At 42.5% G+C, this 26,718-nt stretch overlaps 2 protein-coding genes across 3 annotated transcripts; one reads left to right on the forward strand and one right to left on the reverse strand.

Annotated features, from left to right (window-relative positions):
• Positions 1-189: 189 nt before the first annotated feature.
• Lamtor4 (Late endosomal/lysosomal adaptor, MAPK and MTOR activator 4) lies at positions 190-4,582 on the reverse strand. Its single transcript, XM_077659489.1, has 3 exons — positions 4,377-4,582; positions 3,876-3,996; positions 190-369 (listed from the first exon to the last, which is right to left on the reverse strand). Exons 1-3 carry the CDS (start codon positions 4,452-4,454, stop codon positions 272-274), a joined length of 297 nt encoding a protein of 98 aa, XP_077515615.1. The 5' UTR covers positions 4,455-4,582; the 3' UTR covers positions 190-271.
• Positions 4,583-4,724: 142 nt separating this feature from the next.
• On the forward strand, positions 4,725-25,296 carry Uvrag (UV-resistance associated gene). Of its 2 annotated transcripts, none has more exons than XM_077659487.1 (14): positions 4,725-5,116; positions 5,348-5,462; positions 5,575-5,609; positions 5,732-5,795; positions 9,434-9,537; positions 12,745-12,834; positions 14,926-15,026; positions 16,664-16,896; positions 18,256-18,428; positions 19,537-19,600; positions 21,168-21,333; positions 21,744-21,822; positions 22,711-22,799; positions 23,763-25,296. In XM_077659487.1, the coding sequence occupies exons 1-14, from the start codon at positions 5,048-5,050 to the stop codon at positions 24,376-24,378; spliced, it is 1,998 nt and encodes a 665-aa protein (XP_077515613.1). In that variant the 5' UTR covers positions 4,725-5,047; the 3' UTR covers positions 24,379-25,296. The 2 variants fall into 2 exon arrangements, with proteins under 2 accessions (XP_077515613.1, XP_077515614.1); XM_077659488.1 differs by having other exon boundaries at positions 4,757-5,116; positions 14,929-15,026.
• The last annotated feature ends 1,422 nt before the right edge of the window (positions 25,297-26,718 follow it).

Consider the following 26,718-nt stretch of genomic DNA (forward strand, 5'->3'; position numbering starts at 1 on the left):
GTGCTAAATTCGTTCCATGTTAACACAATAAACACTGCCACAACTCTGTGCACAGAGGTAGCTTAAATACACAATACTACACAATAAATTTATACTGCTCTCCGATTTTTGCCACCATTTAATGCAGTGGATGACATGGGTATCTTCGTTCAAAGTGCCACAGCAGCCATTTCACAAACCTCTGCTGAGTAAGAAGTATACAAGCAAAATGAGGTTTTATTCACACAATTTGTAGTCTTCTAAACAGGTCTGAGCTAGTGTACTACATAACCTAGACGACAATAGGCTCAGCTGGCAGGTACTCCCTCTTGGATATGTAGATCCTCTGGTTAGACAGTGCCACAACGTAGTAGTATTTTCCAAGGTAAACTGAAAAAGAAAAAAAGTCCATTGTAAGTGTTCACCAATGGTTTGACTGGCATAAAATTACGGGCAACTGACAATGTACAAGCACTCTCTTGTCAAATTTCAAAGCAAGTTATTTGTTACCAAAGCCCTAATGCCCTTCCATGCACTTGCTTTAGGCGTTCTTGCAGCAACATAATGTGGCTTTCATTTCATTGCCTCAAATACCTCCAATGGGGGTATTACATGAGAGAGGCATAATATAAAGTGAAAAAAAAAAAGCTGATTTCTATGTAGGATTAGCAGTAACACTCATGTGGAATGCAGGTTTGCAGGTTCACAGGCAAAAATATTATATACACCATATATTACATTGATAACGTCATATATTTACACAGTGCAGTAATTTTCATGCAAATAAAAGTGATAACTCCCCTGTACATTTGCTTTTTAGCTTTTTTAGTAAGACAGAATTCAAGAACGAAATTGAAGATGCCCCTTAAAGGAGGCCCACCAGCCAATGGCATTGCATGATTGTCATGATGTCCCAGTTAATCCCCTTAGCTACTAGTGTGACACTGCGGATGGCTGGCAGGTGCAGGGGATCAACCACAATGTCATGACAACCAGTCTATGCCATTGGATGGAGGGCGTCCTTTGAGCAGAAGTATCAGACTACAGACATGCAGTTATGGACAAAGCTTTACAAAGCGACGTCTGCTTTGCTGCACTCCCTTGCAATTAAATGGCAAATTCATTAATTGATAATGGTCCGAGTTTGCCTGGTTAATGAATAGCTGTTTGTGTACGTTGTCTCTTGTTCCATATCTGTGTGTTGTTTTCTGAAATGCTCATTTACTAAACCCGTTTTCTTTTAATGCTGGCTTAGTTGCACTTAAATCTTGCACAGATGTAGCATCTCAGTCTATTTTGCCTAACACAGCATATGATAATGCATGCATCGCTTGGATGTCACTGGTATTAAATGATGGGAGCCTGGTAGCAAGGCTACAACCGGAGCTAATCGGCGAGATATCAAAACAGGAGAAAATGTAGGCACCAAAATTGAAAGCCACCATGCAAGACGTTATCGAAAATGCTACATGATATGACAATAGGATGAATACTTGGAACGGAGCCTGATGAAAACCAGTCAGCGGTTACATAAAGACCGCTTAAAGATATCTCGCTTAATTATGCATGAGTTTAAAAACCAACCACCATATCCACCACTTCCAGTTCAATTGGCAGAATGTTAGCATTGGATCAGCTTGCCCTTTCATATTACATTTCAGCCTTAGCTGAAAGCCTAGACATACGCTGGCACTACAAACACCACCGATAACTGGCGGAGTTCTGCCACATGCCACTCATGTGGTCACTTGAGGCAAATGCTAGCTTGGTGTCTGAGAGGTTGACAATACATTTGCTACAAGTCAATATTGGCCTAGACATGTGGAGGTATGACAGACGCGAGTATAGCAAATCTCCTATTCTTTCCTTCGTTCGTCACAAATGATATAAGCATAATGCTATCCTAGCCAGTGTGCCCAGAATTGGATTAGGAATCCGTGCCCGAATGGACCTCAAGCACCTATTAGTACTTGAATGGGGAGTTCCCCAGGGTTCCATCTTGGGGCCCATGCTGTTTAATCTGGCCATGAGTAGTGCAGCAAGGAACCTCCAACGTGACACGGCAGCATGATTAACTACATAAGCTGATGACATCAGTACCTGGACTGAAGCAGCAGAAAACACTGATAAAGAAAGCATGCAGGTCGAATTACAGGCAGCTCTCCTCAGTCTGGAGACTACCCTTACCAAAATAGGCCTGCGATTTTCCCTTCAAAAAACGAAACTTATTAGCATAGATGGTAAGCATAAGACCGATCCCGACATACGCATCTCGCTCCATACTGGGCCACACACCACACAATCCCAGAACGGATAGATTAGTACTTGGTTTGCCTATCGCCAGCTGTAAGAGTCCCCAAAAGTGGGTGTGCAAATTACAACAGGCATGGCCGACCATGCTACACACAGCATGTTGCCTCTCTAACAAGTTCGGAAGAGCAAGACAACATGCTTGTCGCACCCTAGCTGTGGCTGTTGGCATGGGAAAGATGTCATATGGCACACCCATATATACACCCTCTCTCACCAACATTAAGAATCTCAAGCACCTTCACAAGTCTACACAACGAACCATCACTGGGCTCCCTAAGCACACCAACATGCTGCTGCCTTGTCACCACTGCAGGGCATCATCTGCGAGGCCAACATCCAACATCACATTCGCCTGGAAAATACCTTACAAGGTCAGCTCCTTCTGGCTTGGGACTTTCCTTACACGTTCCTTCCAGCACCTGCCTCCACAGTGAGCTGCTCATAATCTGGAGAGCCATTGCTGCCCACCCACACACTGGTATCAAGCCAGTCAAGAGTCTTCACTGATTCATACATGGCTTACTCCAAAATTCTTCGCCCTGCCTTGGAGGATGCCACGGCCATCCAACGCATCCTCCGCATCCGTGCACAGGCATGTGATCAGATCGAAATCATTTGGACACTTGAACATATGGGTGTGCCCAGGGGCAATACGGCGGCACATGCTGCTGCTGCTACCACAGGTGGGACGATCAATTTTTCATTACCCCACCTCTTAGGGCAAACCCGTACGACCTCCTAAGCTACACAACCTCCTCACTAGCTATCATGCACTATGCCTGTGCGTCTCTTTGTACTTCCAAGTCGTGTCCACAACAAAGAACTTAATCTGCTGGTCCTCTTTTTTTGTGCAAGACCTGCCTTACACATTCCCAAAAGGTCTTCATCAATAAGATTTATGCTGACTTATATACCCCCTATACTCTGGCGAAATAGCGACGGTCTGACATCACCGCGGTGACGTGCTCACACTGTGGGTTCTACTGCAGTGTGGAGCTTACCCATTTACTGTGGCAATGTACTGTGTCAAAACCAGAATGGCCATACGGTCCCTCCAGCATGCAGATTACCGTAATATAGCTCCTATTTGCTGCATATGGGAGCCAAAGCAGTCTGATCAAGGCAGTGTAGGGGTGCTACTAAAGTCCTTCTGATCGGGTCCAGCCATAGAAAAATGGACATTACACTGACTCTGACCTCGACATGTGAATAACATTCTATTCCCATTTCCCGCCAAAGTGGCCTTGTGCCTTCCTCTCAAATTAAAGCGCTTTTAATCAATCAATTATAAGACGAGACAAAAGTGGCAAGTCGCACATGGCGCTGCCAACTGGTAACCACCTCAAAGGCCAGTGCCAGCGACTTCTGTTCTTGTATCAAGTGTTCCTTACCTCCATACATGAGTGAGAATTGCATAAGCTCAACGCTTGCTTAGAAGATAAACACACTAGCAAACAACATCTGTCACTTTTCGCTCCTATTAAACAACGGAAAGGTCGCTTAATTATGTCCATGCCACGGCTGTGCCCATGCCACGGAAAATAAGATTGATAAGTTTGTTTGAACCGAAGCAAAGAGCTCACTTGACATGCGGTTAATGGAGTCACTGTTGTCTGCAGGCAGCAGGTCACGCTTGTCTGCACAGTATACCATTTTGCGGATGATCTCGCCAATGCGTTCTTCGTTCTCAAGCTCACCTCCCGACTGCATTCGAGAAAGCGAAAAATACGAATGTATATACAAAAAACGGTGGATAACATTCAACTCAAGGTAGATGCGTTTTAGTAACTAGACTACTAGACTTCCTGTACTTGGAAGAGTGGCATGCCTTACTATGAACCAATTAACTACGCTAGAACGACCATGTAACGAAACTTAATATTACGACCGGCTCGTGTTTAAATGTCACTGTTAAATAAAAAGGGAAGGAGTTTTGTATATCAATATAACGCCGAAAGCTGGATGGAAGCTTGTTTGATTTTGGTTGATTGATGCACGCCTGCCGATTAGAAACGCAGAACAGCAGAACTATCAACGAAAAGGCAGAAAAGGGGTGTGGAAGAGTAAACAACCGGCACACTCACGCTGACAACACCACCATCCACATTTAGCACCAAGAAGCCAACTTGGTCCGGAACCTTTTCCATCCACGACAACATCATTTCAATCTTATGCCGGGATGATGCGAAAACAAGACCTTAATTATTCAGCGACCTCAACAGAAAGGCTGTTGCGTAAATCGCCAAACCCGCACAAATCGCATTGACAACAACCGGAACCAGCATGACAGGAAGTGCTCCGTATCACCTCAAACAAAAAACAAACCGAAGCGATACAAGTTCTTAAATGTCCAAAGCAGAGAACTGACACTGCAAGTTTTAGTGCAATTTATTGCTTAAGTTGTGGTTATTGAAGCTGTTTGCCTGTTGCAGGGTTACAGTCATGGCTTCCGGTTCCGGTGTTCATGGAGGTGTGCTCTGTTTGGCATCGTTGGTGTGCGAGGAACCCGATGGCACAGTCAGGAAAGTGTTTCAGAAAGTTGAGTGATACTCCTTCTATCACGCAGAAGCCAGGGCGCACTGCGTGAAAGCGGGAGTGAACTTGTGGTTTGAACTGCGGGCGCTGGCCTGGGACGCGTGGCCCAACGAGAGGCCAAGTGATCTTCGCGCAACGGAAAGTGGCCGTGTACGCCCGCTGTTTACATCTCCCTGCGATGTGTGGAGATGCGTAAGTGGAGAACCACAAACGAAGCAGGATGGAACTGACTGACTACACGTTCGACACACGTATACGGAGGAGGCACATTCCTTTGCTAAGCCACCAGGTAAAACGATGTTCACATGTTTCCGTGTCTGTTTCGTGCTGCAGTTTACGTTTCTACTGGCTGTCGGGTGGCCTCTAGCGCGCCTCCAGCGCTTTCAAAATGTTGCTTCTTTTTTTTTGATCGTAGCTTTACCTCACTGGCCACTTGTAAGCGGGATATTTATGATTCCATGATGTCGGTTTTTGTGTGCGTGCGTTTTTTGTAAGTAACCATCTGTGTTTTTCTTTTCAGAGGCGACTAAGGCACTTGACCGCAGTATTTGCGCGTAACGTTGTCGCGCCTGAAATATCAGAGACGGAATATTTCGGCCTTTTTTACACTATTCACCTTACCAGAGATGATGCAGGTGAGTGGAGCAGCCCGCTTTCTAAGCTTCGTGCTCTTGTTTTTGTCATCGTTATTGCGAAACCTGATTCTTGTCGGTTGACCTGACAAATGTCGCGATGTTGTTTCTCCAGCAATTTACACAAGTGAAGTGTCCGAAAACAATTTGGTAAGCATTCGCAATTATACGTACGTGTATTATAATTTAAATAAAAAATGCTTCAGGTATTTGATCGCTGCAAGACAATGCTTTCTCTTTTTTTTTCCCTCTCTCTCACTCCTCTCTTGCAGAATCCGATGTGGCAGCAGCTGCAGATGTCGAAGTTCAATAGTCTCAGGAACAATTCTTCCAAATGTATCCTTCTGACAGGTCGATTCTATTCTGATGACTGTTTAATGGTATACTGACATTGCGCAAGCCACTGCTTATTGATTCTAAAGCATTATTCTTGGCACCCACTGCTTTTTTTGTGGTGCAGTAACATTTTGATGGCTGCTAGTTGGTAACGGTGGAACGGTGGAAGCACTCTGTGAATGTTCAATACTAAATTGAATTAATTATTTTAATGATAAAATTAATCATAAAATGTCCTGTTCTTCAGCAGCACTGCTTTTGATATACTTCACACTCTGCATTTCAATGCATGTTGCCCATGTTGCCCATGGCACATATTGCCTTTTGGCTGATTTAAGCTTTTAACATATTTGTATCTTATTAATTGCTCCTTACTATTGGTCAATTGCTGTCTTCTGCTCTGTCACATGTTCCCTAGTTGATGTAAATCTGTGTGCTAGTCTTTTGGCTTTTAATGCAATCTGAATTCAAGTGAACATTGAATGAATTTCTTGGAGCTGACTGTTGGATTAAGTTGATCACAAAAACACAAAGGATGCATGGTGTCAAATATTTCATTGAACCTCATTTTAGGCTGGTGGTTATCGAGGCACAAAATTCCGATTTTGTGTTCTCATCATGAAAATTTTGCTGATGTCTCATCAAGAGTGCTTTTTGTTCATGAACACTTTATATATTGCTGGAATTTAGTTGCTGCCAGCCTGGCACAGAAAGGAAGCTTCTGACCTATTGCTACATTTATGTGTTTGTAAACTCAGGCAAATGGCAGAAAGAAAATAACCGAAAATGGAGAAGCCAATTGCAGCTAGTAGGATACAACTCGTGAACGCAGTGGCGAATTCGGCTCATAGGAGGCTGTCTAACCAATGTCATCGACCTAGCGTCAAAACGTTGCGGTTGGCTACCTTGGACCTGCTAGTTAGACTTTGCAGGCGGTTAACAGTGGTAAAACAACTGAAAGCGATGTTTTTGGAGGAGCATTTGCTGCTTTGTTCTTGGGCTTCAGCTGACTATAGAATTGTACAAGTGAAATTTTATGGCTAGTAAATAGAAGTAACAAGTATGTGAAGGCAGTTTAGCCTTGTAGCTTTGAAAAGTCATCTTTCTTTTTTATTGAAACCCTCAATCTCAGATTTTGTTGATGTTTGTCTGTCTGATGCCTCTGGCAGGTGGCCCATCTGCCATAGTGGGCAGGTACAACCTGCCCATCAGGTTATGGACAACCTGACTACATGCTTTATACCCAACTATGCAAAACACTTTATGGCAAAACACTCTATGGCCGCCAGTGGGTTTTGAACCTGCAGCAACGTGAACAGATCAGCTTTGCTGGCCACTGCTTTAGACCATTACGTCACTGCTGCAGCCGAACATCCCACGTGTTTAAGTAACTGCCAATCTCTCGCGCTTTGCTTTGGATGCCATCGTCTTCATCAGCTTCCATCGTGCGCAATAGATCCAGAACGCACTGCTATCGCCTTGTCCTTTTAAAGAGTATGGACACCTAATTTTGGTGGCATGTTTTCTTCTTTGCAGTGATGTGTAATGCATTACTATACATGTATCATCAACATCAGCCTGACTACGCCCACTGCAGGGCAAAGGCCTCTCCCATGTCGCTCCAATTAACCCTGTCCTTTGCCAGCTGAGGCCGCCCTGTCCCCGCAAACTTCTTAATTGTGTCTGCCCATCTAACTTTCTGCCGCTGCCTGCTACACTTGCCTTCTCTTATAATGCACTCCATTACCCTTAAGGACCAGTGATTATCGTGTCCTGACAACCAGTGGTCCTTAAGGGTATCACCATGTGGTATCTGCCTATGACCGCTTAATAATTTGAAATCGAATTTGTGTGTCATGCTATTTCGGTTTCGGTTTCAACTGCTCTCTGATGTCATAGTTAAGTTCAGTCACGTGAGTCATGCAAAAATTGCTGCTTCTTCATTTGTTGTCATTCCAGCTATTGCAGCAGGCTGGATTTAGTGTTGTAATGAACTAAAACAATGAGGTGACAGGAGTGAGACAACCTGTCTGAACCTAGGTTTAAAGAACGCTATAAAATTAATGAAGCAGTGATTTTATCACAGTATTTTCATGCCTCGTGTGACCAAAATAGAACTTTTATGTCACAGCCACCGTCCAGCTGTTGAAACCGAAACAGCATGAGAGAGAAATTCGTTTATAAATTATTTAGCGGCCTTAGGGGAATACCACATGGTAATCTATGTATACTAATGCCTTACGCATCATTACAAAGAAGAAAACATGCATAAAAAAATTGGTGTCTGTACTCTAAGTCGATCTTCAAACTGAGACCGAAGTGAAAACCGAAGTGCAAGTACATCTAATTTGCATTTGGCCTAACCACGCTAAATTGTCCATTTTTTTTTGCCTTTTGCTTTGCATACTGTTCTACAAGTGTGTGCTTGGCATGTGTGCATTGCACCAAATTAACGCCCTGCTTTGATAAAATGAAAGAAAAAGCAATCTCTTTAATTGCATATAGTGTGGTCATAAAGGCTTTTGGGGTTACCTGGCAAGTTTTCATTACATTTACGATTGCAGGCAAGGGTGTAAAAAACATTTACATCTCCCCTAGTAAACCTCAGTTTACTGAAAATTCTTTCTGCCCTAATGAACTAATCACTTTTTTATGTGAATAGATGGATGTGTAGGCTCTACAAGCATTGTCCCTTTTCTTTTTCGGCGAGCGGTGTTTCTAGTCCATTTTATCAGTGGATAGCAGTGCCCCACCCGGTTTAGTCACATGATGCATGGCATCACATGACACCTAACGTCATGTATGCTCTCCCATTTGGAGGGAGAATATCTACACAGGGTGAGAAGGCACAGTCACAAGACACGACAGTTACGCCATTGCCTCTTGTTTGGCCTCTTGTTTGACAGTTTCCTCTTGTGTTGGACAAAGAAAACAGACACCAACAACAACAGTGAGAAACTGCTTTCATTGAGTTGTGTCTTATCCAGAAAAAGCAAGCGCTGGCAAATTATTTTTGATTCAGCTCTTTCAGGTTACAGCTTCCTTATTCACATACAGTTCACACTAGAAGGTGCAATGCATCACAGTGTTTGGACAGGCGGAAATCTTGTATTGAGCTGTCAGGGAAACTTCAGTGCCTTGGCAATTGACTGCTGTGAGTGAGGGAGCACAGAGGTAAGGAGCAATGTTGGTTTTATCAATGCCAGTTCATAGAAGAAGAGCTGGTTAAAAGGCATTTGGACTGGACATAATACAAATAAGATAACAGGATGTATGCATCATGTTATGTCTCATCCTGATGCATTAAACCAACATTACTTTCAATTAGCTAGCCAAACAGTAAGCCCTCTTAGTCAGAGAAGGCATTCTGTACTTTTGTTGGTTGAGGAGTGATCAAGTTCTTTGTGAAGGCAATGCCTAAAACCTTTGTCTGCTTTGGGTCTACTTTGCACATTGTGCTGCATTGCATAGTTTGCTTATGTGCCACTGATAGAAGTTTGTGGAAATCAGCTCACATGGTGCGACAGGTGCTTGCTATTTTGATTTCAGCATTAGCTTGTATAACCTTCTTTTTTGTGACTGCATAATCTGGGCTCCCTGTGCACATTGCTTCTTTGACTGGCTTTCACGCAACCCAGCATTGGTGGTGAGAGTCTGGCTGACAAAGAAGAATGACCCTTGCGCCACCTGTGTGATAGAATGGGACGTCAATCTTCATGGGCTGTCTTTTCTTGGAGAGCAGGTAGTTTTTGTGTTTTTAGCTATAGAGATTGCTTTAGTTCGAGGCCTTCTTAACTGTACTTTATGTGTATACTGCCAATCACATGATTGTCTCATTGGTTGAATGTGAGTAGGGTAAGATGCATTAGTCACAATGTGCTTGGTGCGGTAAGTGTAGTGACCAGAGGCGGTTTGAAGAAAGCTGCCAGGACTCACTGTGGCCTGGATAATGAGTGAAGATGCTTAATTAACAGCGGGGCTTCTATTTATGGGTTGAGGGTCACAGGATATGCACAGGTGATTAGAATGAGAAAATACCAATGAAGCACAGACATAATGGAGACAGTCCAAATTCACATCACGGTTCGAAACTGAAACCAGGCAACATAACAGTCAGCACTTGCACTGATACGACTTTTACCATGCAGATGACACTGCTTTTATATCAAGTAAAGGGCAATTAAGGCACATAGAGTACTTCCAATTATGCTGTAATGAGCCAGTAAAATATACAAGGAATGAGAGTTCCAGTTTTCTGAACGAATGAAAGAGGTCAACAGTCATTGACACCTCATAAAGCATATCTCAATGGACTCTTTGCAAAACTCTGAAAGTCAGCTTTTCTACATAGTGCAAACCTGTTCACCATGGCAGCCAAACCAATTTGGGGGCAGAAATAGGGTGCCACGCTAGAGACCTTGCAGTCACTAGAAGCTTTCTCCAGTATTGTCCAATTAATGCTGCACCCTTTTCTGCATGCTTCTTCTGCCCTTTGTTGCCACTGGGATAAAGGGATTAAGCTCCTCAGCCATTGCTTTGCAGGTACAATTCACCTTCCCTGCTGCAGGACGGCTGTGTCAAAGTACTGCTTGTTAGTGCCTGCACAGCGTAGTAAGGAATGCATTAGAAGTTTTTAGAGCTGCACTCAACTTCTCCCTCTAGGATATTGTATGATAAAGGGGTCTTTTCTGTGCAGGAAAACTGACTTACAGAGTTTTGCAAAGGGTCTATTACAGAGCTTTGTAGGTGATACAAGGTAGAAGGAAGATCGTCATGTAAATGTAGGTTGAAAAAGAATTCTACAGAATAGTACTGCAGCCTAGTCTATGTCACTGTCTGGATTCCAGCTCATACCCTTTGCATGCTGCAAGTGCTGTGTTGTACCATTGGGGACAAAAGAGCTGGATGTGAGTTCTTGGAAAAATGTTTATAATAGCTCCACCTCACTGCCCAGTCATGTGATATTGTTACCAGAGGAAGGAGCATTTAGGCCTTTAATACCTTTACACAATATCACGTGACTGGGTAGTGAGGTGGAACTACAATAAACGTTTTTCCAAGAACTCGCGTCCCGCAAACTTTTCCCCCCGATAGTACCTGTTAAGCTAATGTAACATGCGCATGCATCACTGCTGATGCTAACATGACTGAGCAGGCTTACTGATGAAGGATAACTAATTTGTACACAATCATTAGTCAGAGAAAGACTGAAAGGGAAAGAGCAAAGATTTTAATCAACTTGTTTAGAAATTCTGATGAACTGCTTATATGATGACAAGTGGTTAGGGATGGAGAGAGGTGTGCACTGAGAAAGAGGTGTACGAGATGAAAAATAATGGATGAAATAAAAAAAAATTCTACAGGCGTTATAAACTTTGAAAGTAAAGTATTCATGTTCTGATATACAAGTTTTAGTCTCAAGAAGGAAGATGTATTCAGATCTGGATTTGTACATAGGTATTGTCTGTAGTTTTGTAAATTGCTTTTGTGGTTTACCTCCATCTCGTGACTAAGGCAGTAGTTCCCAGTCCTCTATAAAACACTATGATAGTCAAGTTGACAATTTGCTATAAAAGTCAGCACAAAAAATTGAACATGGAGAGGAACAATGAACGACCTCTGGACTATCAACTAGCATTATATTAAAGAGCACATAAATGTATACCACTAGTAAATGGCTAAAAAATAAAGGAATAAAAATAAATAGCACCTTATCACCCGTACTCTCAAGGGCGAGTGAACGCCCACTCTCAAGAGGTGCCACCTTTTTCTGATGCTACATAACCAGAGCTTGCTGCACACACATGCTACCCTGATTCAGAATATCATATGGATCTGGTATCTCTCCAACAGTTTGTTTCTTACGTGCAAACAATACAGCTTTGGCACCCAGGACAGTTAGTGCCTACACTTCTGACAGTGGGCGGCTAAATGTGAAGTCTGATGTTTGTTTAAAGAAAGGAAGTGTTCTCTTAACTGCACATTCACGTAGTCACCAGTCTGTCCCATGTACACGCTACAGCAGGAAGGAAGGATGCTGCACGTTGCCTTTTCTGTGTTTTTCACATACTGGTCGGTGTGCTGAACCGAGCAGCCTTTCTTGCCTTTCATGTGTCCTTCAATAAAATGCCAGTTGATATTCCAGCAGTCGTTTTTTGTTTTCCTCTGTGTTCCATCCTTTCTGCTGGTTTTTAGTAACCCCATAGAAGCACTCAGTTTCGTTATAGTGTAACAGTTATTGCATTTTATTGTATCACCAAAAAGGAAAGTAAACTTAGAGCCCTATTCTAAAGCTTGCAAGAATATTCCACAGATTCTGCCATCTCTGATCAGCTGAGCAGTGACAGAAACTGTGACAAGGGTGTGAAATTGTAATAGCCAGCCTGGAGTAATAGCACTTTTGGGCCAGTTGGTGCATGGTCAGAATTTTAAAAGGTGCCAGCTGGGGAATTACCGTATGGTGCCTCTTGCTGTGCTAGCTTGAGTGGGCATATTTAATGGGGAGCTGCCATTCCCTCACCTGTACTGATAATTCTATCTCGACATTCTCTCTACTCTAGCCATGTTGTACTTTGGTGTACCAGTTCCTTTCGGGAGGATTGTGGATGGATAATGAATGAGGGGCATATCGATGCACACACGTACTGGTTCACACTCCCTCACTTACCATTTTTCCACTTGCGAAATGTGTGCTTAGTAGCAATCTTCTCTTCTATGATTTGATTGTCGGTTTGCGAGAATAGCAAGTATAATGTACTTGCATAAAACTCTAGGTCAGAGTGAGCTAAAAATACTTGTGTGGTTAATAAGGCAATAATTCTATTATTTTTAACTGTCGTAGAATCCCTCCTGAGTGGCTGTTCTATTTCTAGATCACTACAGTGGTGTACTTGTATTTTTCTTTGGTTTTGGACAGTTATGTTTTATACCAACTTCTTTTCCTTGACAGGTACCGAAGGATGGACGAAAGTTCCTCCCCAACACACTTCTTTTTGCTATGTCAGAAGGCATTTATGGAGCTGCTGACAGCATTGTGCAGGTATGGGACATGCTTCGCCCCCCCCCCCACCTATAAAAATTGAAACGAAGACATATTAAAGGCTTGCAATTGGTTGACTTTAAAGAGCTTTATTGTGTCGGAGTGCTGTTACATATTTAGATGTACTTGCAGTGTCCTTTGTCTGGTAGGGCGATGGGCCTAAACGAGTCATGCAAACTTCTCCTCCTGGACAAAGTCGGGGCAGGAGTGAAGGATACAAAGGCTTTATTCCTTTATTTCTTACTTTGAAGTTGTGTCATCACCAAGAGCACTTTATTGAGGCGATCTTATGTCGCCTACATAACTACTCGTGAACCAAGAAAATCCTTTGTGACTTTTGCAAAGTGATCACAGTAGACCATATTTTATTTTCATACAGAAAACTAGAAAAAACTAAGGAAAAAGCATTTCACACTATTTTACCACAAGCGCGTCCGTTTCCACCCCAGCTTCTTAGGAGAGAATGCAATAGTAGCCTTATCACGAGTAGTTACATTCCTTAAAGAAGAAAATCTCATCAGAAAAATGTAAATTTCTTTCAAGAACTAGTGCACAACTGTGAGGTCTCGTCAACCTTGTGTTTGGCGCATGCTAGCCTTAGCTGCTTATGCACCATAATACCCGGATAACGCACACGCACTTTTTGCCATGTTGGGTCGGGACATTGAGGCAATAACTATGTGAGCAAATTGTTTTAGTCCTGCTCTGTCCCTTTTAGTTCTGCAGTGCATTAAGGGCTGAACTCCCTATCTCAGTGGCTTTTCGCGTTCACGCATGGATTGCGAGTGATTTTTTTTTAAAATTTACTTTGGAGTGAGTTTCCCCCTTGTGGTTCAGTGATTATGCTGCTAGGCTACTGCCTAAAAGACATGAGTTCGATCCCAGCTGCAGCATCACATTTCGATGGAGGCAAAATGCTAGAGGGGCACATACTGCGCGATGTCAGTGCATGTTAAGAAACCTCAAGTGGTCGAAATTATCTGGAGTCCTCCACTGCGGTGTCCCTCACAGCCTGAGTTGCTTTGGGATGTTAAGCCCCATAAGCCCAAAAACTAAACTTTGGAGTGTAAAAAATTCAAGTTTTCTTTACCTATGCTTTTCAGCAAAAAAAAATATTCACTCTCACTGATTAATGTTGGAAAATACAAGTATACTTCATTGGTACTGGGTAGCATGGAATGGTTGGAATGGTGTTTTGGGACCATAGCTGGTTTGAATCATCATCATCATTCCGACTGCACCCACTGCAGGACAAACGCCTCTTCCATATCTCTCCAATTAACCTTGTCCTGTGCCAGCTGTGGCCACCCTACCCCACAAACTTCTTAGTCTTAATCTCATCCGCCCACCTAACCTTCTGCCACCCCCTGCTGCGCTTGCCTTCTCTTGGAACCCTGTCTGTTACCCTTAACGACCATCGGCAATCCTGCCTTCACATTACATGCCCTGCCCATGCCCATTTCTTCTTCTTGATTTCAATTAGCATGTCATTAACCTGCCTTTGTTCCCTGACCCACTCTGCACTTACAAGATGGTCATACTCGCAGTCATTAACATTAGATTCAGGTATGTTGTGAGCTAGCTATATTTACTATTATTACGTTGTAGAAAATGTATATGTGTACCCAGAAATTGTACAATGCAGATGTGTTGACTGCATGATCTTGTGGCATTGCTTCTTTATAGAGTATATCTTGTGCTCTTGATTGCTTTGAGCATCTCTTTTGGTGCAAGCTTTCTTACCAGGAGCAGGAATGGTACTTTATGATTGTGTGATGAATGGAATTTAGGTGCACATATTAGTCGCTGCCTCTCAATGCTGCTCATTTTGGCTGCTGCCATGTTATTTTCCTGGTCTTGCGAGGCGGTTGATGGATGATTTTGTTGTTTTGAAGGGCAGTTCTTTTGGGAAGTTAATTTTTCTTGTGTGATGAGGATGTTGTCTTATGCAGAGAAAGCACCATTAGTGCTGCTGGAGCTACTAGCATTGGTTTTGTTGACTACATATAGTGATAGAGCACACATTCACATTGTTATTGGAGGCACTAATGGCTGTGGTCACTCACTGCCATTTCCTATTTCATATTTCAGCAGGGACCAAAGGCTGATCATTCCGGACACAGTGTGTATGAAGTTCTTTATTCAGACCCAACAGTGATAAGGAATTCCTGTTCTGTGAACAGCTTAAAGCGGTGAGTAGCTCATGTGTGCAGCCATTCTTAAGTACAATTTCACTGAGAGCAGGGTTGGCAGTACTGAGCGTACCATCATAAACAAACGTTTGCAGGGCACATGACCTAGATTTGAGATGCCTAAGATGCAAGATCTGCCATATCTGCAGCATATTTTTCTGCTTTCTTCTTTAACCTTATTAAAATGTGCACATGTAAGTGGGCTCTCCCAATGAAACTTGCAGAGCTTTCTTGTGCTCATTTTTTGTTTCTTTTCTTTGGGCTTTAAATGCTCAGCGTTCATAGGGCCAACCTGTGGGGTTTTGATGTAGCCTCGAAAGTATAGAATGTTGTCCGGGCGGTGCAAAAGATGAAGAGGAAATACATACAGAAAACAGTGTTATCCAAGTTGCCCTGATAGCAGAAGAGAAATAATATCAGGGTGGTTGCTCAATGCTTTGTAGCTATGTTGCCATCTTACAAGACTCCAGACCGCTACACCAGTAGTGGTGCTAGCCGGAGTGGTTGCACTAGCTCTACCAGCCATTTAAATCATACCATTGCCATCATTCATATATCAGAGTATGCAATATAAAAAGCCTTTGCATGCACGCATATATGTGCACTGCTAATGTCATGCTGCCAAGAAAGAGGCCTTGATATGGAAGAGACGGCACAAAAGGAGAAGAGGAAGAAATATAATAAATTGGGATGACTAGTCTGAAAGTAACATTACAAGGCATAAAAATGATTACACAGGTCGTGTGCGCCGAAGGCAACGCTAGAATAAATGCATGACCCTTATATATGCTCAGATTTTTTGTCTTTTGCACATTAATGTGTACCCTACAGTTTCATCTTGGGTGCAACCCCTTAGAAACCCTCAGAATGCTGACGATTTGAGCCTCTTTGGGACGCACCAAAGAGACAACCACTTTTTTTGTAGTGCGAGGTTATGTATGCCACTACAGCAGACTTCTTAGTAGTCTCAGGTGTAGGGTGTCTCCTGCATCACTGGTTAAGTGCCTATATTTTGTTGCACTTCCTAACACTGGTTCAGTTGCACATTTGGATTTTTAATTTGTTTTCCACAAAGTATAGCAGCATGTTTACCAAACACAAAAAAAAACTCTAGATAAGATGAAGATAATGATATGTAACACTTCCGTAGATCAAGTTTGTGTGAGAAAGTGATGAGCAGTAATAACACGCAGAGAGGACAACTGTGTTTGTGAAAGGAAAGGAAAAATGAAGCATGTGGAAAATAAATGGAGAGAAAACATCAAGATTGCATGAACTTTCATGTGTTGTGCAAGGAAAGGAAAAAAGAAGAATGTGGAAAATAAATGGAGGGAAAACATCAAGATGGCACGAAATTTCATATGCACTGATCAGAGCAGGCTCAAAAATTATTTCGAAATAACGTTTGGTCTCTTTTTTTTTTTATGCCCGTGCTTATCATTTGCATGTTTGCCATATTTTTATGATTCATGTCCGGGGCAGATGAACTCACTTACTGGGTAGCAGTCTATTAAAGTGCACTGAGTGGTTATAAATTCTCTGTTGCCAACCAGAATGGTCTAGGGCATGGCAGAATAAAAGAGTGCAGCATCCATTAGCATTCAGAACTAAATATTTCCTGTGCTCGTTAATTGCAGGATGATGATGACTGAGCGAGCCATCAAGCAGACACAGGCATCAGTATCGCGTGTCCGCAGAGCCATTGAGAAGCGGCTTCAGCAGCGGCTGCAGCTTCACGAGTGTCTTGCCGAGCAGGAGAAGGTGCGGCTGCGCATCGGTCTTCTGAAGGAAGTCATTGAAGAGAGAACAAGGCACCTTGACAAAGAGCGGCTAGCCTGCCAGGCCAATGCTCAGCAGCTAGCCGACAAAGGTATCCTTACTTTATCTTTGTTTGTTTTTTTCTTTTTGCTAGTATGACGCCATGGGGCAGAACTTGAGTAATGGCATATATTTATGAAGCTTATACTTCTTTAATTTTCTCACTACATATTTTATATTCCTGTCTGTTGCCTGCAGTAAGGCAGTCCTGTTGGTGACGTTTTTTTTTATTTTACCCCCGCATCTGATTTACCATGTAAGCGCTATACTTGATATCCTTTCTGTTGTAAGTTTGCAGTTAAGGAACCTACAAGCAAAACGCAAGCTTATAATAAAATCATTTGGCAGCTACTTTTGCTCTCTCACTTCTGTTCAGAAGCCGTTCTGACTTATGAAGCAGTGATGTAGTTCATATACAAGCAGCATTAGTTCTGCTTGTGCTACACATAGCTAAATGCTTGTATAGCGACCTAGCACGGGATTGCTGGGGATGGCACTCTCTTGCAGTGCACAGCCTGCAACCTTGAAATAATTGAGGAATAAGGCAGTTTCACTGCAGTAAGCACTATATATATTGGTATAAATGCTTTCACTTGCACAGAGGCCATGCTCCTTTTTTTGTATAGCGTGCATGCCGATTGCTCTTCTTTGCTGTCTGATTACATCCACCTAATCACAGCATTGCTAAGCCCTAAATTGAACTCCACTAGTGTGATATGCAAGCCAAGCACATGATGCTTATGCAGCCAGCAGTATGCTTTGAGAAGAGGACATCACCTTGCCTTATGAACAGTGACTGTGGAAGGACCGTCAGCGAGATTTCTGCATGCAAAAGAACTCTCATTACACTTATGCATTCCCCTTTTGACATTGAACTCGTGTTGTTTGCTGTAGGTCTGAAAGTTTGGGAAAAACCACGCAGGGTGTTTACACGATCCCCTTTTATTTTACTTCCTGCCTCGTTTTGTACCTTGCTGATTTATTTAGACCTGAAGCATTTGTTTGCCTTACTATATTTTTGTTAGCTTTTTACTACATCACTTGTATCCTGCATTGTTAGTTCTTAAATTTTGTTTGTTGCTGTTCTTTTCACAGCATAAGTTTTTTTGGGAACTTGCTTCCATTTATCGCATATTTTTATACAGCTATTTTTGTGCTTGTTCTTCTCCCCAATGTAATACGCTTGCGCTGAGGGCCTTCACGGGTACTCTGAATAAATATGTCAGTAAAAATAAAGCAATGCCTTAGACTAAGAGAGCGCTTTTAAATTACTCATCACTTGTGAGAAGATTCTAAATAGCGATTCATAATTGGAGAGTTCCTGTGCTTTACTAACAAGGAGACAATGACGTCAACATTTTTGTGTATTCCTCTTTGAGTAAAGCCAAAATATGCCTGATTTTCCACGTAGAGCAACAGCTGGCAAGCATGGCAGCTGAACTTGTGGAGAAGCGGAATATGCTTGTGGAACGGCGCAGGCACTACTTCGAAGTTCGGGAGAGCCTCCTAAAGACTTCTTCACGACTGCTGTTCAGGCAGAAGGAGCTTATTACAGAGTTGGCCTTTATCTACCCTGTGGTGCCTGTAAGTGCTGCTTTCTCTCTCAAGGTACTAGGAGTGAACAAATGTGAATTGGGAAGTAAGTAGGGTAGCTTGCAAGGGTATGTCCAATGGAAATGAACAGGTTTTGAAACCAAGGAAAGTGTAGGGAATCTTTTTTTTTTTTTTGAGGACTAAAGTAATTGAGTAATCATAATGTTTTCTTTTCTTAAATTAATTGCTCAATTAGTTGCCACAAGAAAGCAAGCAATCATAGCAGTATACTTCTTTGTCCTCAAACTAGTCACAGGAATCATGTCATGCCTGTGGCTGTTCATCTTTGGCTTCAGTCTGGGGTTTGAAGTAAGTTGCAGGAAACTGAATCTGATGAGTAAGGTGTACAGGAAATGACTGTGGCTCTGTTTTTGATTGCTGTTGTGCGGGGGTGGTGTTTGTTGAGGGGGTTTGCCGTCAGAGGCGCTCACTTCCTGTGACCTTCGGTCTTCACGACTGTCATTGTCTAGGGAAATGGACTCTGTTTTCATCTCATGTGGCAACGTTGCACTGTGTGCACTGAGGCTGGCTAGCACAGAATTGCATCGTGGCATGGTTTGGGCATCTTCTGTGGCCATGGCACACATTTTGGTATTGCTAACATGACGTGTGGTGTGAACAATAGTATTTTGGACATAACAAAAGCATAACTAGGCTCACATACAACCTAATAGTATTATCTCTTGCAAGTGGTACGTCAGAAATGGTGAAAGTCTCATTTGTTTAAGCCGGTTTCTTTATGTTCATGGGTATTTTGCACTTTTTGATTATTCAAGCAATTTTTCATGTCCTGCTGAGTCTGAACAGCGATTTGGTGACGGCAGTAATAAGAGAAATGGTGCTGGTGGCCACCACTGCCAATCCGACCAGTATTGTACTACCTTGCAGAGTGCCAGAAATTGACTGTCTGGAGCAGACAATGTGGTTTGCATTTTCATGATGTTCTTAAGTGCGCAGTGCGAAGCATTGCATTGCAGATGAACTTTGGCATTAACACGCGAGGTGAATGAAACCAAACTGAATGTTAATCTCATAGCATAGTAGTTAGCTAGATTTGCTTTTTAATGTTCGCAGTTTTATTGAATGCCCCGTTTTTTAGCTTCCAGAGAAAAAAGGCTACACTATCTGCCTTGTTCATCTTCCAAACAGCGAGGACTTCAATGGTAAGCGTGCTTATTCAGTAACTTGTTCTTCTTACTGAAAAAAATAAATAAATAATAAACTTGCAGGTTTTGCCAAACCTATTGTGCTTCTTTGTAGAGATTGTCTGCATAAAATTACTTTTGGTATATTGAACTCTTACTAGCCCTAACGCACTACTGACAACAGCTGTGTTCCCAAATGAAGTTGACCTGGAGGTTGATTGAGCCAACAAAAGGCATCCTGGAACACCGGGCAACGTGGCTGAATATGCGTACCAGGGCTGAGACAGCAGCCATTTGGTTCTGCAACTTTTTTATTGTACACTGCAACACTACAACACTGCTGACAAAACAGGAAAACAGGGTTGTGCAATCGAAGTGTGAACCCGCAATTTTTTATTAGACTTGTATATCATGAGTGGTATGCATTTCTCAAGGCATGCTTTATCCAGTTTTATGATTATTTTTCCAATGAACTAGGTGCGACATCGTCCACAGAAAGAAATATTTAGAATGCAACACCTCATGGATAAGTTAAATAGTGTGATCTCATGCGGCAAATATTACATTGGCCAATTAGGAAGGTGTATAAAAAAAAGCAAAAAGCAAACATTCTAGGAATGATGGAGAGACTGCACACCCAGGAAATTCGGCAACACATCATGCTCCACACTAGTGTCATCCAATGTATTATGATACATACATATACCGGTATAATAGGATGTGACAGTGAAACGACAGAGAGAGAGATTGCAGAGGGATGCGCAATTTTCAAAGCAGGCTCTGAAAAGTGCTAGTGACTCTTCTATTGCATTAACAGAAACTGAATTAGAACTATTCAGAAGTGGAATAAAGTGATAAAGAGAGGTGCGGCTGCATGTGCTTTATCGGAAAAATACTAATAAAACTCGACAGAGCATGCTTTGAAAAATATATATCATGCATGAAACACGTGTCTAATAAACAGGTGTGAGTTTGCGCTTTATGCTCATCCGTCTTCTTTTTTCGTCAGTAGTGTTGTTACGCTCAGTAACCAGGAAGTGTACCAGTAGATTTTTTTTTTATAAATGGCTTGATGTGCTCTTTTTTTGGTGAAATGAACGGATTTATAGATTTAATGAAGTGCCATTGAATAATTGCCCTTCTCTTCTCTTTTAATATTAGTTCGATATGCTTGTTGGAGCCTCCTGATATGAAGTAAGCTTCTAAAAACGGACTGTTTTTGCAAGGAAACTTTTCTACATTAAGGAATTCTCTAAATACCTAAGAGTCTTTGATAAATTAAACTCTATCCTGCCATCTATTAGCAGCACTGGTTAACTGAGTTGGTAGTGACAGTCCTAGTCTGGCAAGTTGAGTCCCTAGGTCTGGGCAATTTTTCTTCAACCACAACGGTTTCAAAAAGCTGTGCAGCTTTTGTTCTAGCTGTACGGCAATGCTCAGGTGTACGCTAGTTAAAATTATTTTCTGTTTTTATCACATTATTGAGACCCTATACTTATCCAGTGTATGCTTAACTGAACAAAAGAATGAATGAAGGCAGCTTGTTGTGGTTTTTCACACACCTGTGGCTTTTTCTGTTTCCTAGATCGAGAAGACCAGATGATATCTGTTGCCCTTGGCTACATCACGCACACACTGCTGATGATGTCCCACTTCCTGGATGTGCCACTGCGTTATCCCCTTATTCACCTCGGGTCAATGTCCTCTGTGCGAGACAACCTCATAGAACACTTTTCGGACAAAGAGCGCGAGTGAGCTTCTTGTGTTATTCATTCCCGGTTGTATCGCATCCTTTCATATTGACTGCTAACTCTAGGATTTTGTAAATGTCGGGGCTTTGTTGCATTTTTAGTGAAATGCAGCTGGGCTCTCATAACTGTGCTTACCAAAGTAGAGAGAGGGGGGGAGACCATATTTGCACAATAAGTGCGCTTTATTTTTTCCTAACATTTTGCTATCATTTGGGGTGCATTTTATACATGGGGTAATGAATGTCATCAGAAAAGTTTGCATGTTTGCATGAAGGGAAGACAAGTTGGCCTGAGCCAATGTGGCATGGCTGATGAGTCCGGTTCTTTGAAGTTCTTGTCATAGTCCACACTGAACTTGGAAGTTTTTGATTAATGTGTGCTTTGCTTTGTCTCTTTTGTGAAAATTGCAGATTTCCACTATATATGAAAGGAAAGGAACGCATGATGTTCAACTACAGTGTCTACCTCCTCAATCGCAACATTGCCCAGGTATTGGATGTTGGTCGATGCCTGCTGTTAGCATTTAGCCGTGTGCAAAACTACATGATGCGGCTCATATAGTGGTGCCAAACGTTTAACAGTATTTGTTAATAGCAGTGAATTAAGCATGTGTGAAAGAACATTTGCTTAAAAATTTAAGATAGCGTAACAGGTGGCAATGGATGAAAGCATTGATCCTGCATTGAGCATATTTTAAACACCTCCTAGGTTGCAAAAGGCTGCTTCTTTAAGGTGTTTCTGGTGCATTGTTGACAAATGTAAAATTGGTCATGCAGTGCTGAGTTCACGCTTGGAGTAGCATTTCTCCAGAGCACAAGGTTGCGGCATATGTTCTGCAAAGAGAAACTTTGCTAGTGTCCTGAAGAGGACAGGGTTGTAAAGAATTGAGGTTTCTGTTCTGCTTACGTTTTGCCGAAGACCTCTTGTGTCTTGTTTGACATAACTTGTTATGGCTTTGCTTAGAATGGTGTTGTGGTAAATATTGATCTTTGCCTACGAACCAATCCTGGTAATGCAAGTCTGTCACATCACATTGCAGGTCGTCCATCAATCCTTTTTTTTGCTTTCTTTTGTTTTTGTTGGGCCCCCAGCAAGTGATGCTTTTTTGTTCTTGAACTTAGATTATTGAAATTGGACCACTTGAGAGCTGGTCTGCCATTTTAACAAGAGTTCCAAGCATGCAGTGTATATGTGAATTAGATTGGCTGCCCTTCTTGTTACACACGTGGTGCTGACCAAGTGTGTAACTTTTCTATCCAGCATTTTGTTCTCTGGTCAGCAATGTATCAACTTGCCAGTTGTAAAATTGCTTGCTGTAATCTATGTCCTCATGTTTGCCTAAATGTGTTGTTTTCTCCTTTACCTTTTTTGCTGAAGCTGAGGTGCCATTGCAACATGGCCACCAAAGACCTTCGGACTACCCTGCACAATCTTTATGGGCTCTATGAGTATTACAGCATAAAGCAGTGAGTAATGCCTTGTGTTGCGGTATTCTTTGTTTCACTTTTCATTTTGTTTTGAGAGACAGTCTAGTCATTTGTTGCTTACTGTCTTCCACCTGTTCTTGCTTCTGCTGTCTGTCTTAACTTTATCACTTTGTCAAGCGCCAGCTAATTGCTGGGTAAAGTTGCGTGGTCAAGGAAATTTGGTTCACATTCAGTTTGTTCATCATAGTTGAAGGTTTGCTTAGCTTTACGTTACCTTCTTCCAAATCTAAACGAAAATCTGAAGGCTTGCACTTGAATGCTGTTTTGGGCCCTTTTTTATGCAGTAAACATATGCAGTAAATTCTAGCAACATGCATGCTGCATTGAGTATAAAGGGACACTAAGGACAAATTCAAGTTGACCTGTATCAATAGACTGCAGCATTATAACAATAAAGAGACTACTCTCACCAGAAACGGAGCTTTTATAAGTTAGAAAATACCGAAAAATTAAGTGCTGGTGTCGCCATCTCTGGCCAGTTCTGCAAGTAAACTGAGTGCATCAACGATGAATTTGGGGGGTAGATCCCGGAGGCTGTGCTACACAGGCATTCATTTCAAAACAGTGGAAACTAGCTAGGTATATTTGGTGTAGACGCCACGAGTTTGAATGGAATAGTAAGAAAATTTTCTCAGACATAAATGTGTCTTTTGCTGTCGGAAAAACATTAACATACCCAGAAAAAGCCTGGGAATCAATTTTCGACTGGTAAAAATAACTCAATGGTCTTGTCCTCAATGTGCCTTTAAGCCCTACTGCAGCCAACAAAAATGTTGGTGCTGTTTGTGGCGGACATCGGTAGTTGCTACACTTAAACCTAGTAGAGCTATGTTTCTTTCTAAATCTTTGCTAGTCACTGTGCATGGCAAAGCTTCTAGCTCCGTACAGTGAGTTGATTTGCAGCCGCTTATTGCTTGTTTGCTTTCTTGTCCTTATTCAAAGGAACAACCAGCCCAGCAGTGCGCCAGTACCTGTGCCGGCTTCCTCTTTGCCTATGCCCATCAAAAACAACAACAACAATATTGGTTCTGGACTGGAACACCCATCATCAGAAGAGGTGCTCTCACCACCCACAATGAAAGGCCCTGACATGGAACAAATTTTCAAGTGCGAGGAAGAGCCAACGGTTGAGGAAGAGCTGAACACAGCTGCTGCCCCGCAGAAGCTGAGCAGCTCCCTGGACAAAGGGCTAGACAGCCTTCAGAGTGCAGGTGCTGAGTGTGAGGACAAGAGGAACGCTGTGCTTCCCATCAAATTCCCAAGCCTTCAGAGCAGCTACCGCCTCAGTGAGCCAAACCTGAGAGCGTTCGAGGCGCGCTCAACACTCAAGGAGAGGCAGGTGGTGGCCGACGATCTGCTACCAGTGCCGCCCATCGTGTATGATGCAACAGAAGAGAGTGGGTCACTTAACAGTGGTGACGGCATCGTGGAAGTGGCTGTGGACACGTTGTTCGATGCTGACCTCACAGCAAGGACGGAGCAGCTGGCTAGTGTAGTGCGCAGTTTTCGGACATACTCATCTGTGTCATCATCCAATGGACCAAGCCCCAAGCCTTAGGGTATCATTGCTGATTTAAAAATTAACTTGTTATAGTTTGAGTTGTGAAAGCCACTACTCCATAGAACTCGCATTTCATTTGGAGCAGTGCATTGTTTTTTTCTGTGCTGGTACAAAAGGAATACCAGACGCTGCTGTGGGCAGCTTTTTTTTTCTCTGTCTTCGTTTCCAGTTGAGTGCTTAGGCTATATGCAAATATTATGAGTGCACATAGCTACTTGTTATATATGCCTGCTCTATGACTTCTTTGTCAAGGAACTTTGAGGTGTAATCTGCCTTGCTTGCCTGCCTTCACATGAGCATAGATGCTGTAGCGGTTGCAAATGCAGGCACCCATTTCTTTTGATAATGAAAGGTCTCCCGTGCCCTGAGTCATACCAGTAGTGACACCAAATGTGCCTGTTATTTGCAGATATCAAGAGTATGGCCTGTTCACACTCATTGTAAATTCACATATAAAAATGCACTAGTTATAGTAAGTTTGAGGATTTGTGATATAAGCTTTCACTAGTATATTCTGAAGATGTTGTGTTATTTAGTTATGACTATGGACCCTTCTGCAAGATGTTTATTGGATCAGCGCTTGTTAATTTTGCACTAATTAGTGGGACATGTGCGGACACACTAGATTCAACTGTGATTCCATTGATGAAGTGTTTCTTGTGGACTGCCATGTTGTTGCTAGGTGTCGTGACAGTGCATGATGCAGTAACATTTGTTCGCTAATTACGGGCATTTGCCCCCATACGAGGTAGAGTTATTGTGATATTATATTTTTTCTTTAATTAGTGCTTCGGCACAGGAACATTGCAGGTGAACTGAAACAAAGTAATCGCTCATACTAGTCATAAAAATGAACATACTTGCATTCACTTTGGTTGCTTGTGAAGTTGAAATTAAAAGTGGACAAACTATGCAGCCTGTCTTTTTTTTTTACCCATGCCAGCAAAGGTGTGGCATTCAGCTGCCTCGAAATTTGCTATTATGGTACTTTACAACATTAATGTTTTGCAGCATGATAAAACCAAAGAACTGCCTTCTGTGACTGATCATCTTGGAATCATGGAAGCATAGAGGCAACAGACGCAAAAGAAAAAGAGCGATCCTACAGTCACAGAGCCTACAACAGGAGTTCTCATACTTTTTGGTCTCAAGGAACCCCAACAACCTTGAACATGTGCCAAGGACCTCCCGCTCCCCCACCCCGTTCCCCGGTCACAATTGGTCGGTGTTGCTTGTGAACGGACCTGTTGTGTTTTTTGTTTTATTCGCGTCTGTAAGATTTATTTGCTTTCTTGCTTTCCAGCGAGGGGTGCGAAATTTTTGCATAATTTGTGCACCCCCTTTTTAAAGGCCTATAGACACCAAATTTTTGCTTGCGTGTTTTCTTCTTTCTAATGATGCGATAGACATTCGTATACATGAGGCACCCTGTATATGTAGCACCATGGAGCACTCGCTAAATAATTTGTAATCAAATTTCTTCTTGGCGCTGTTTCAGTTTCGGTTTCATCGACCGAACAACAACTGTGACAGGCCATTTTTTTGTCATTCCAGATCTTGGAAGAGGCTGGATTAAATGTCGTGGTGAATTAAACTACATATCAGCGATTATACAGTTTTCTAGTCACGTGAGCAAGACGTCAACTTGATGTCGCAGTCGTCGTCCAGTCGACGAAACCGGAATAGCATGAGAGAGGAGAAATTCAGTAATAAATGATGTAGTGGTTATAGGCAAATACCACCCGGTAATCCATGTATTCTAATGTCTAACACATCGTTTGGCACAAGAAAATACGCAATAAAATTAGGTGTCTGTAGCCCTTTAATGAAAAAACGTGCGCGAATTACGCGAGTAAATACGGTAGTTTTTTTTTATTCAATGTCCATTTCTCACTAATGCTCAGACCTCTAACCCCAAGACAAGAAAGCAGAAAACGAGCCACAAGACAAATGTTGCCGCGCACTCTACTGACTGGGCTGCGCACAGAATCATGTGGCGCCTTAACGGCTTTCATTGGCTGTTTTCTTCTCCAGCGCTGTCATCAGCGCGGGGTCGCTGCTTCTTTTTTTTTCTAATTTCCACAGATACTGGCTTTGCGGCGCAAATGAGCTCGCCGGCCGCAAAACTTCGCCCTAGCGCCGCTGACGCCATCGAATCGGCAGGAAATATGCCCGATCAGACGCGCATGTTTTTTTTTTCTTCTCGGCGGTGCGGCCCAAAAAAGCCCCAGGTGGTCGAAATTTCCGGAGCCCTTCACTACGGCGTCCCTCATAGCCTGAGTCGCTTTGGGACGTTAACAACCAAACCAAACTTTCAGTCACCACGCGCACCAGTGC

This window comes from Amblyomma americanum, chromosome 3 (genome assembly GCF_052857255.1).
Source record: "Amblyomma americanum isolate KBUSLIRL-KWMA chromosome 3, ASM5285725v1, whole genome shotgun sequence".
Taxonomy (NCBI): domain Eukaryota; kingdom Metazoa; phylum Arthropoda; class Arachnida; order Ixodida; family Ixodidae; genus Amblyomma; species Amblyomma americanum.

Coding starts and splice junctions, on each gene's coding strand:
- Lamtor4 (XM_077659489.1), bottom strand. CDS start 4,454: ATGATGTTGTCGTGGATGGAAAAGGTTCCGGACCAAGTTGGCTTCTTG. Junction 3,997..4,376: donor TGGATGGTGGTGTTGTCAGC/GTGAGTGTGCCG, acceptor TCTCGAATGCAG/TCGGGAGGTGAGCTTGAGAA. Junction 370..3,875: donor CTCCATTAACCGCATGTCAA/GTGAGCTCTTTG, acceptor TTTCTTTTTCAG/TTTACCTTGGAAAATACTAC.
- Uvrag (XM_077659487.1), top strand. CDS start 5,048: ATGGAACTGACTGACTACACGTTCGACACACGTATACGGAGGAGGCAC. Junction 5,117..5,347: donor TTCCTTTGCTAAGCCACCAG/GTAAAACGATGT, acceptor TTTTCTTTTCAG/AGGCGACTAAGGCACTTGAC. Junction 5,796..9,433: donor CAGGAACAATTCTTCCAAAT/GTATCCTTCTGA, acceptor CACGCAACCCAG/CATTGGTGGTGAGAGTCTGG.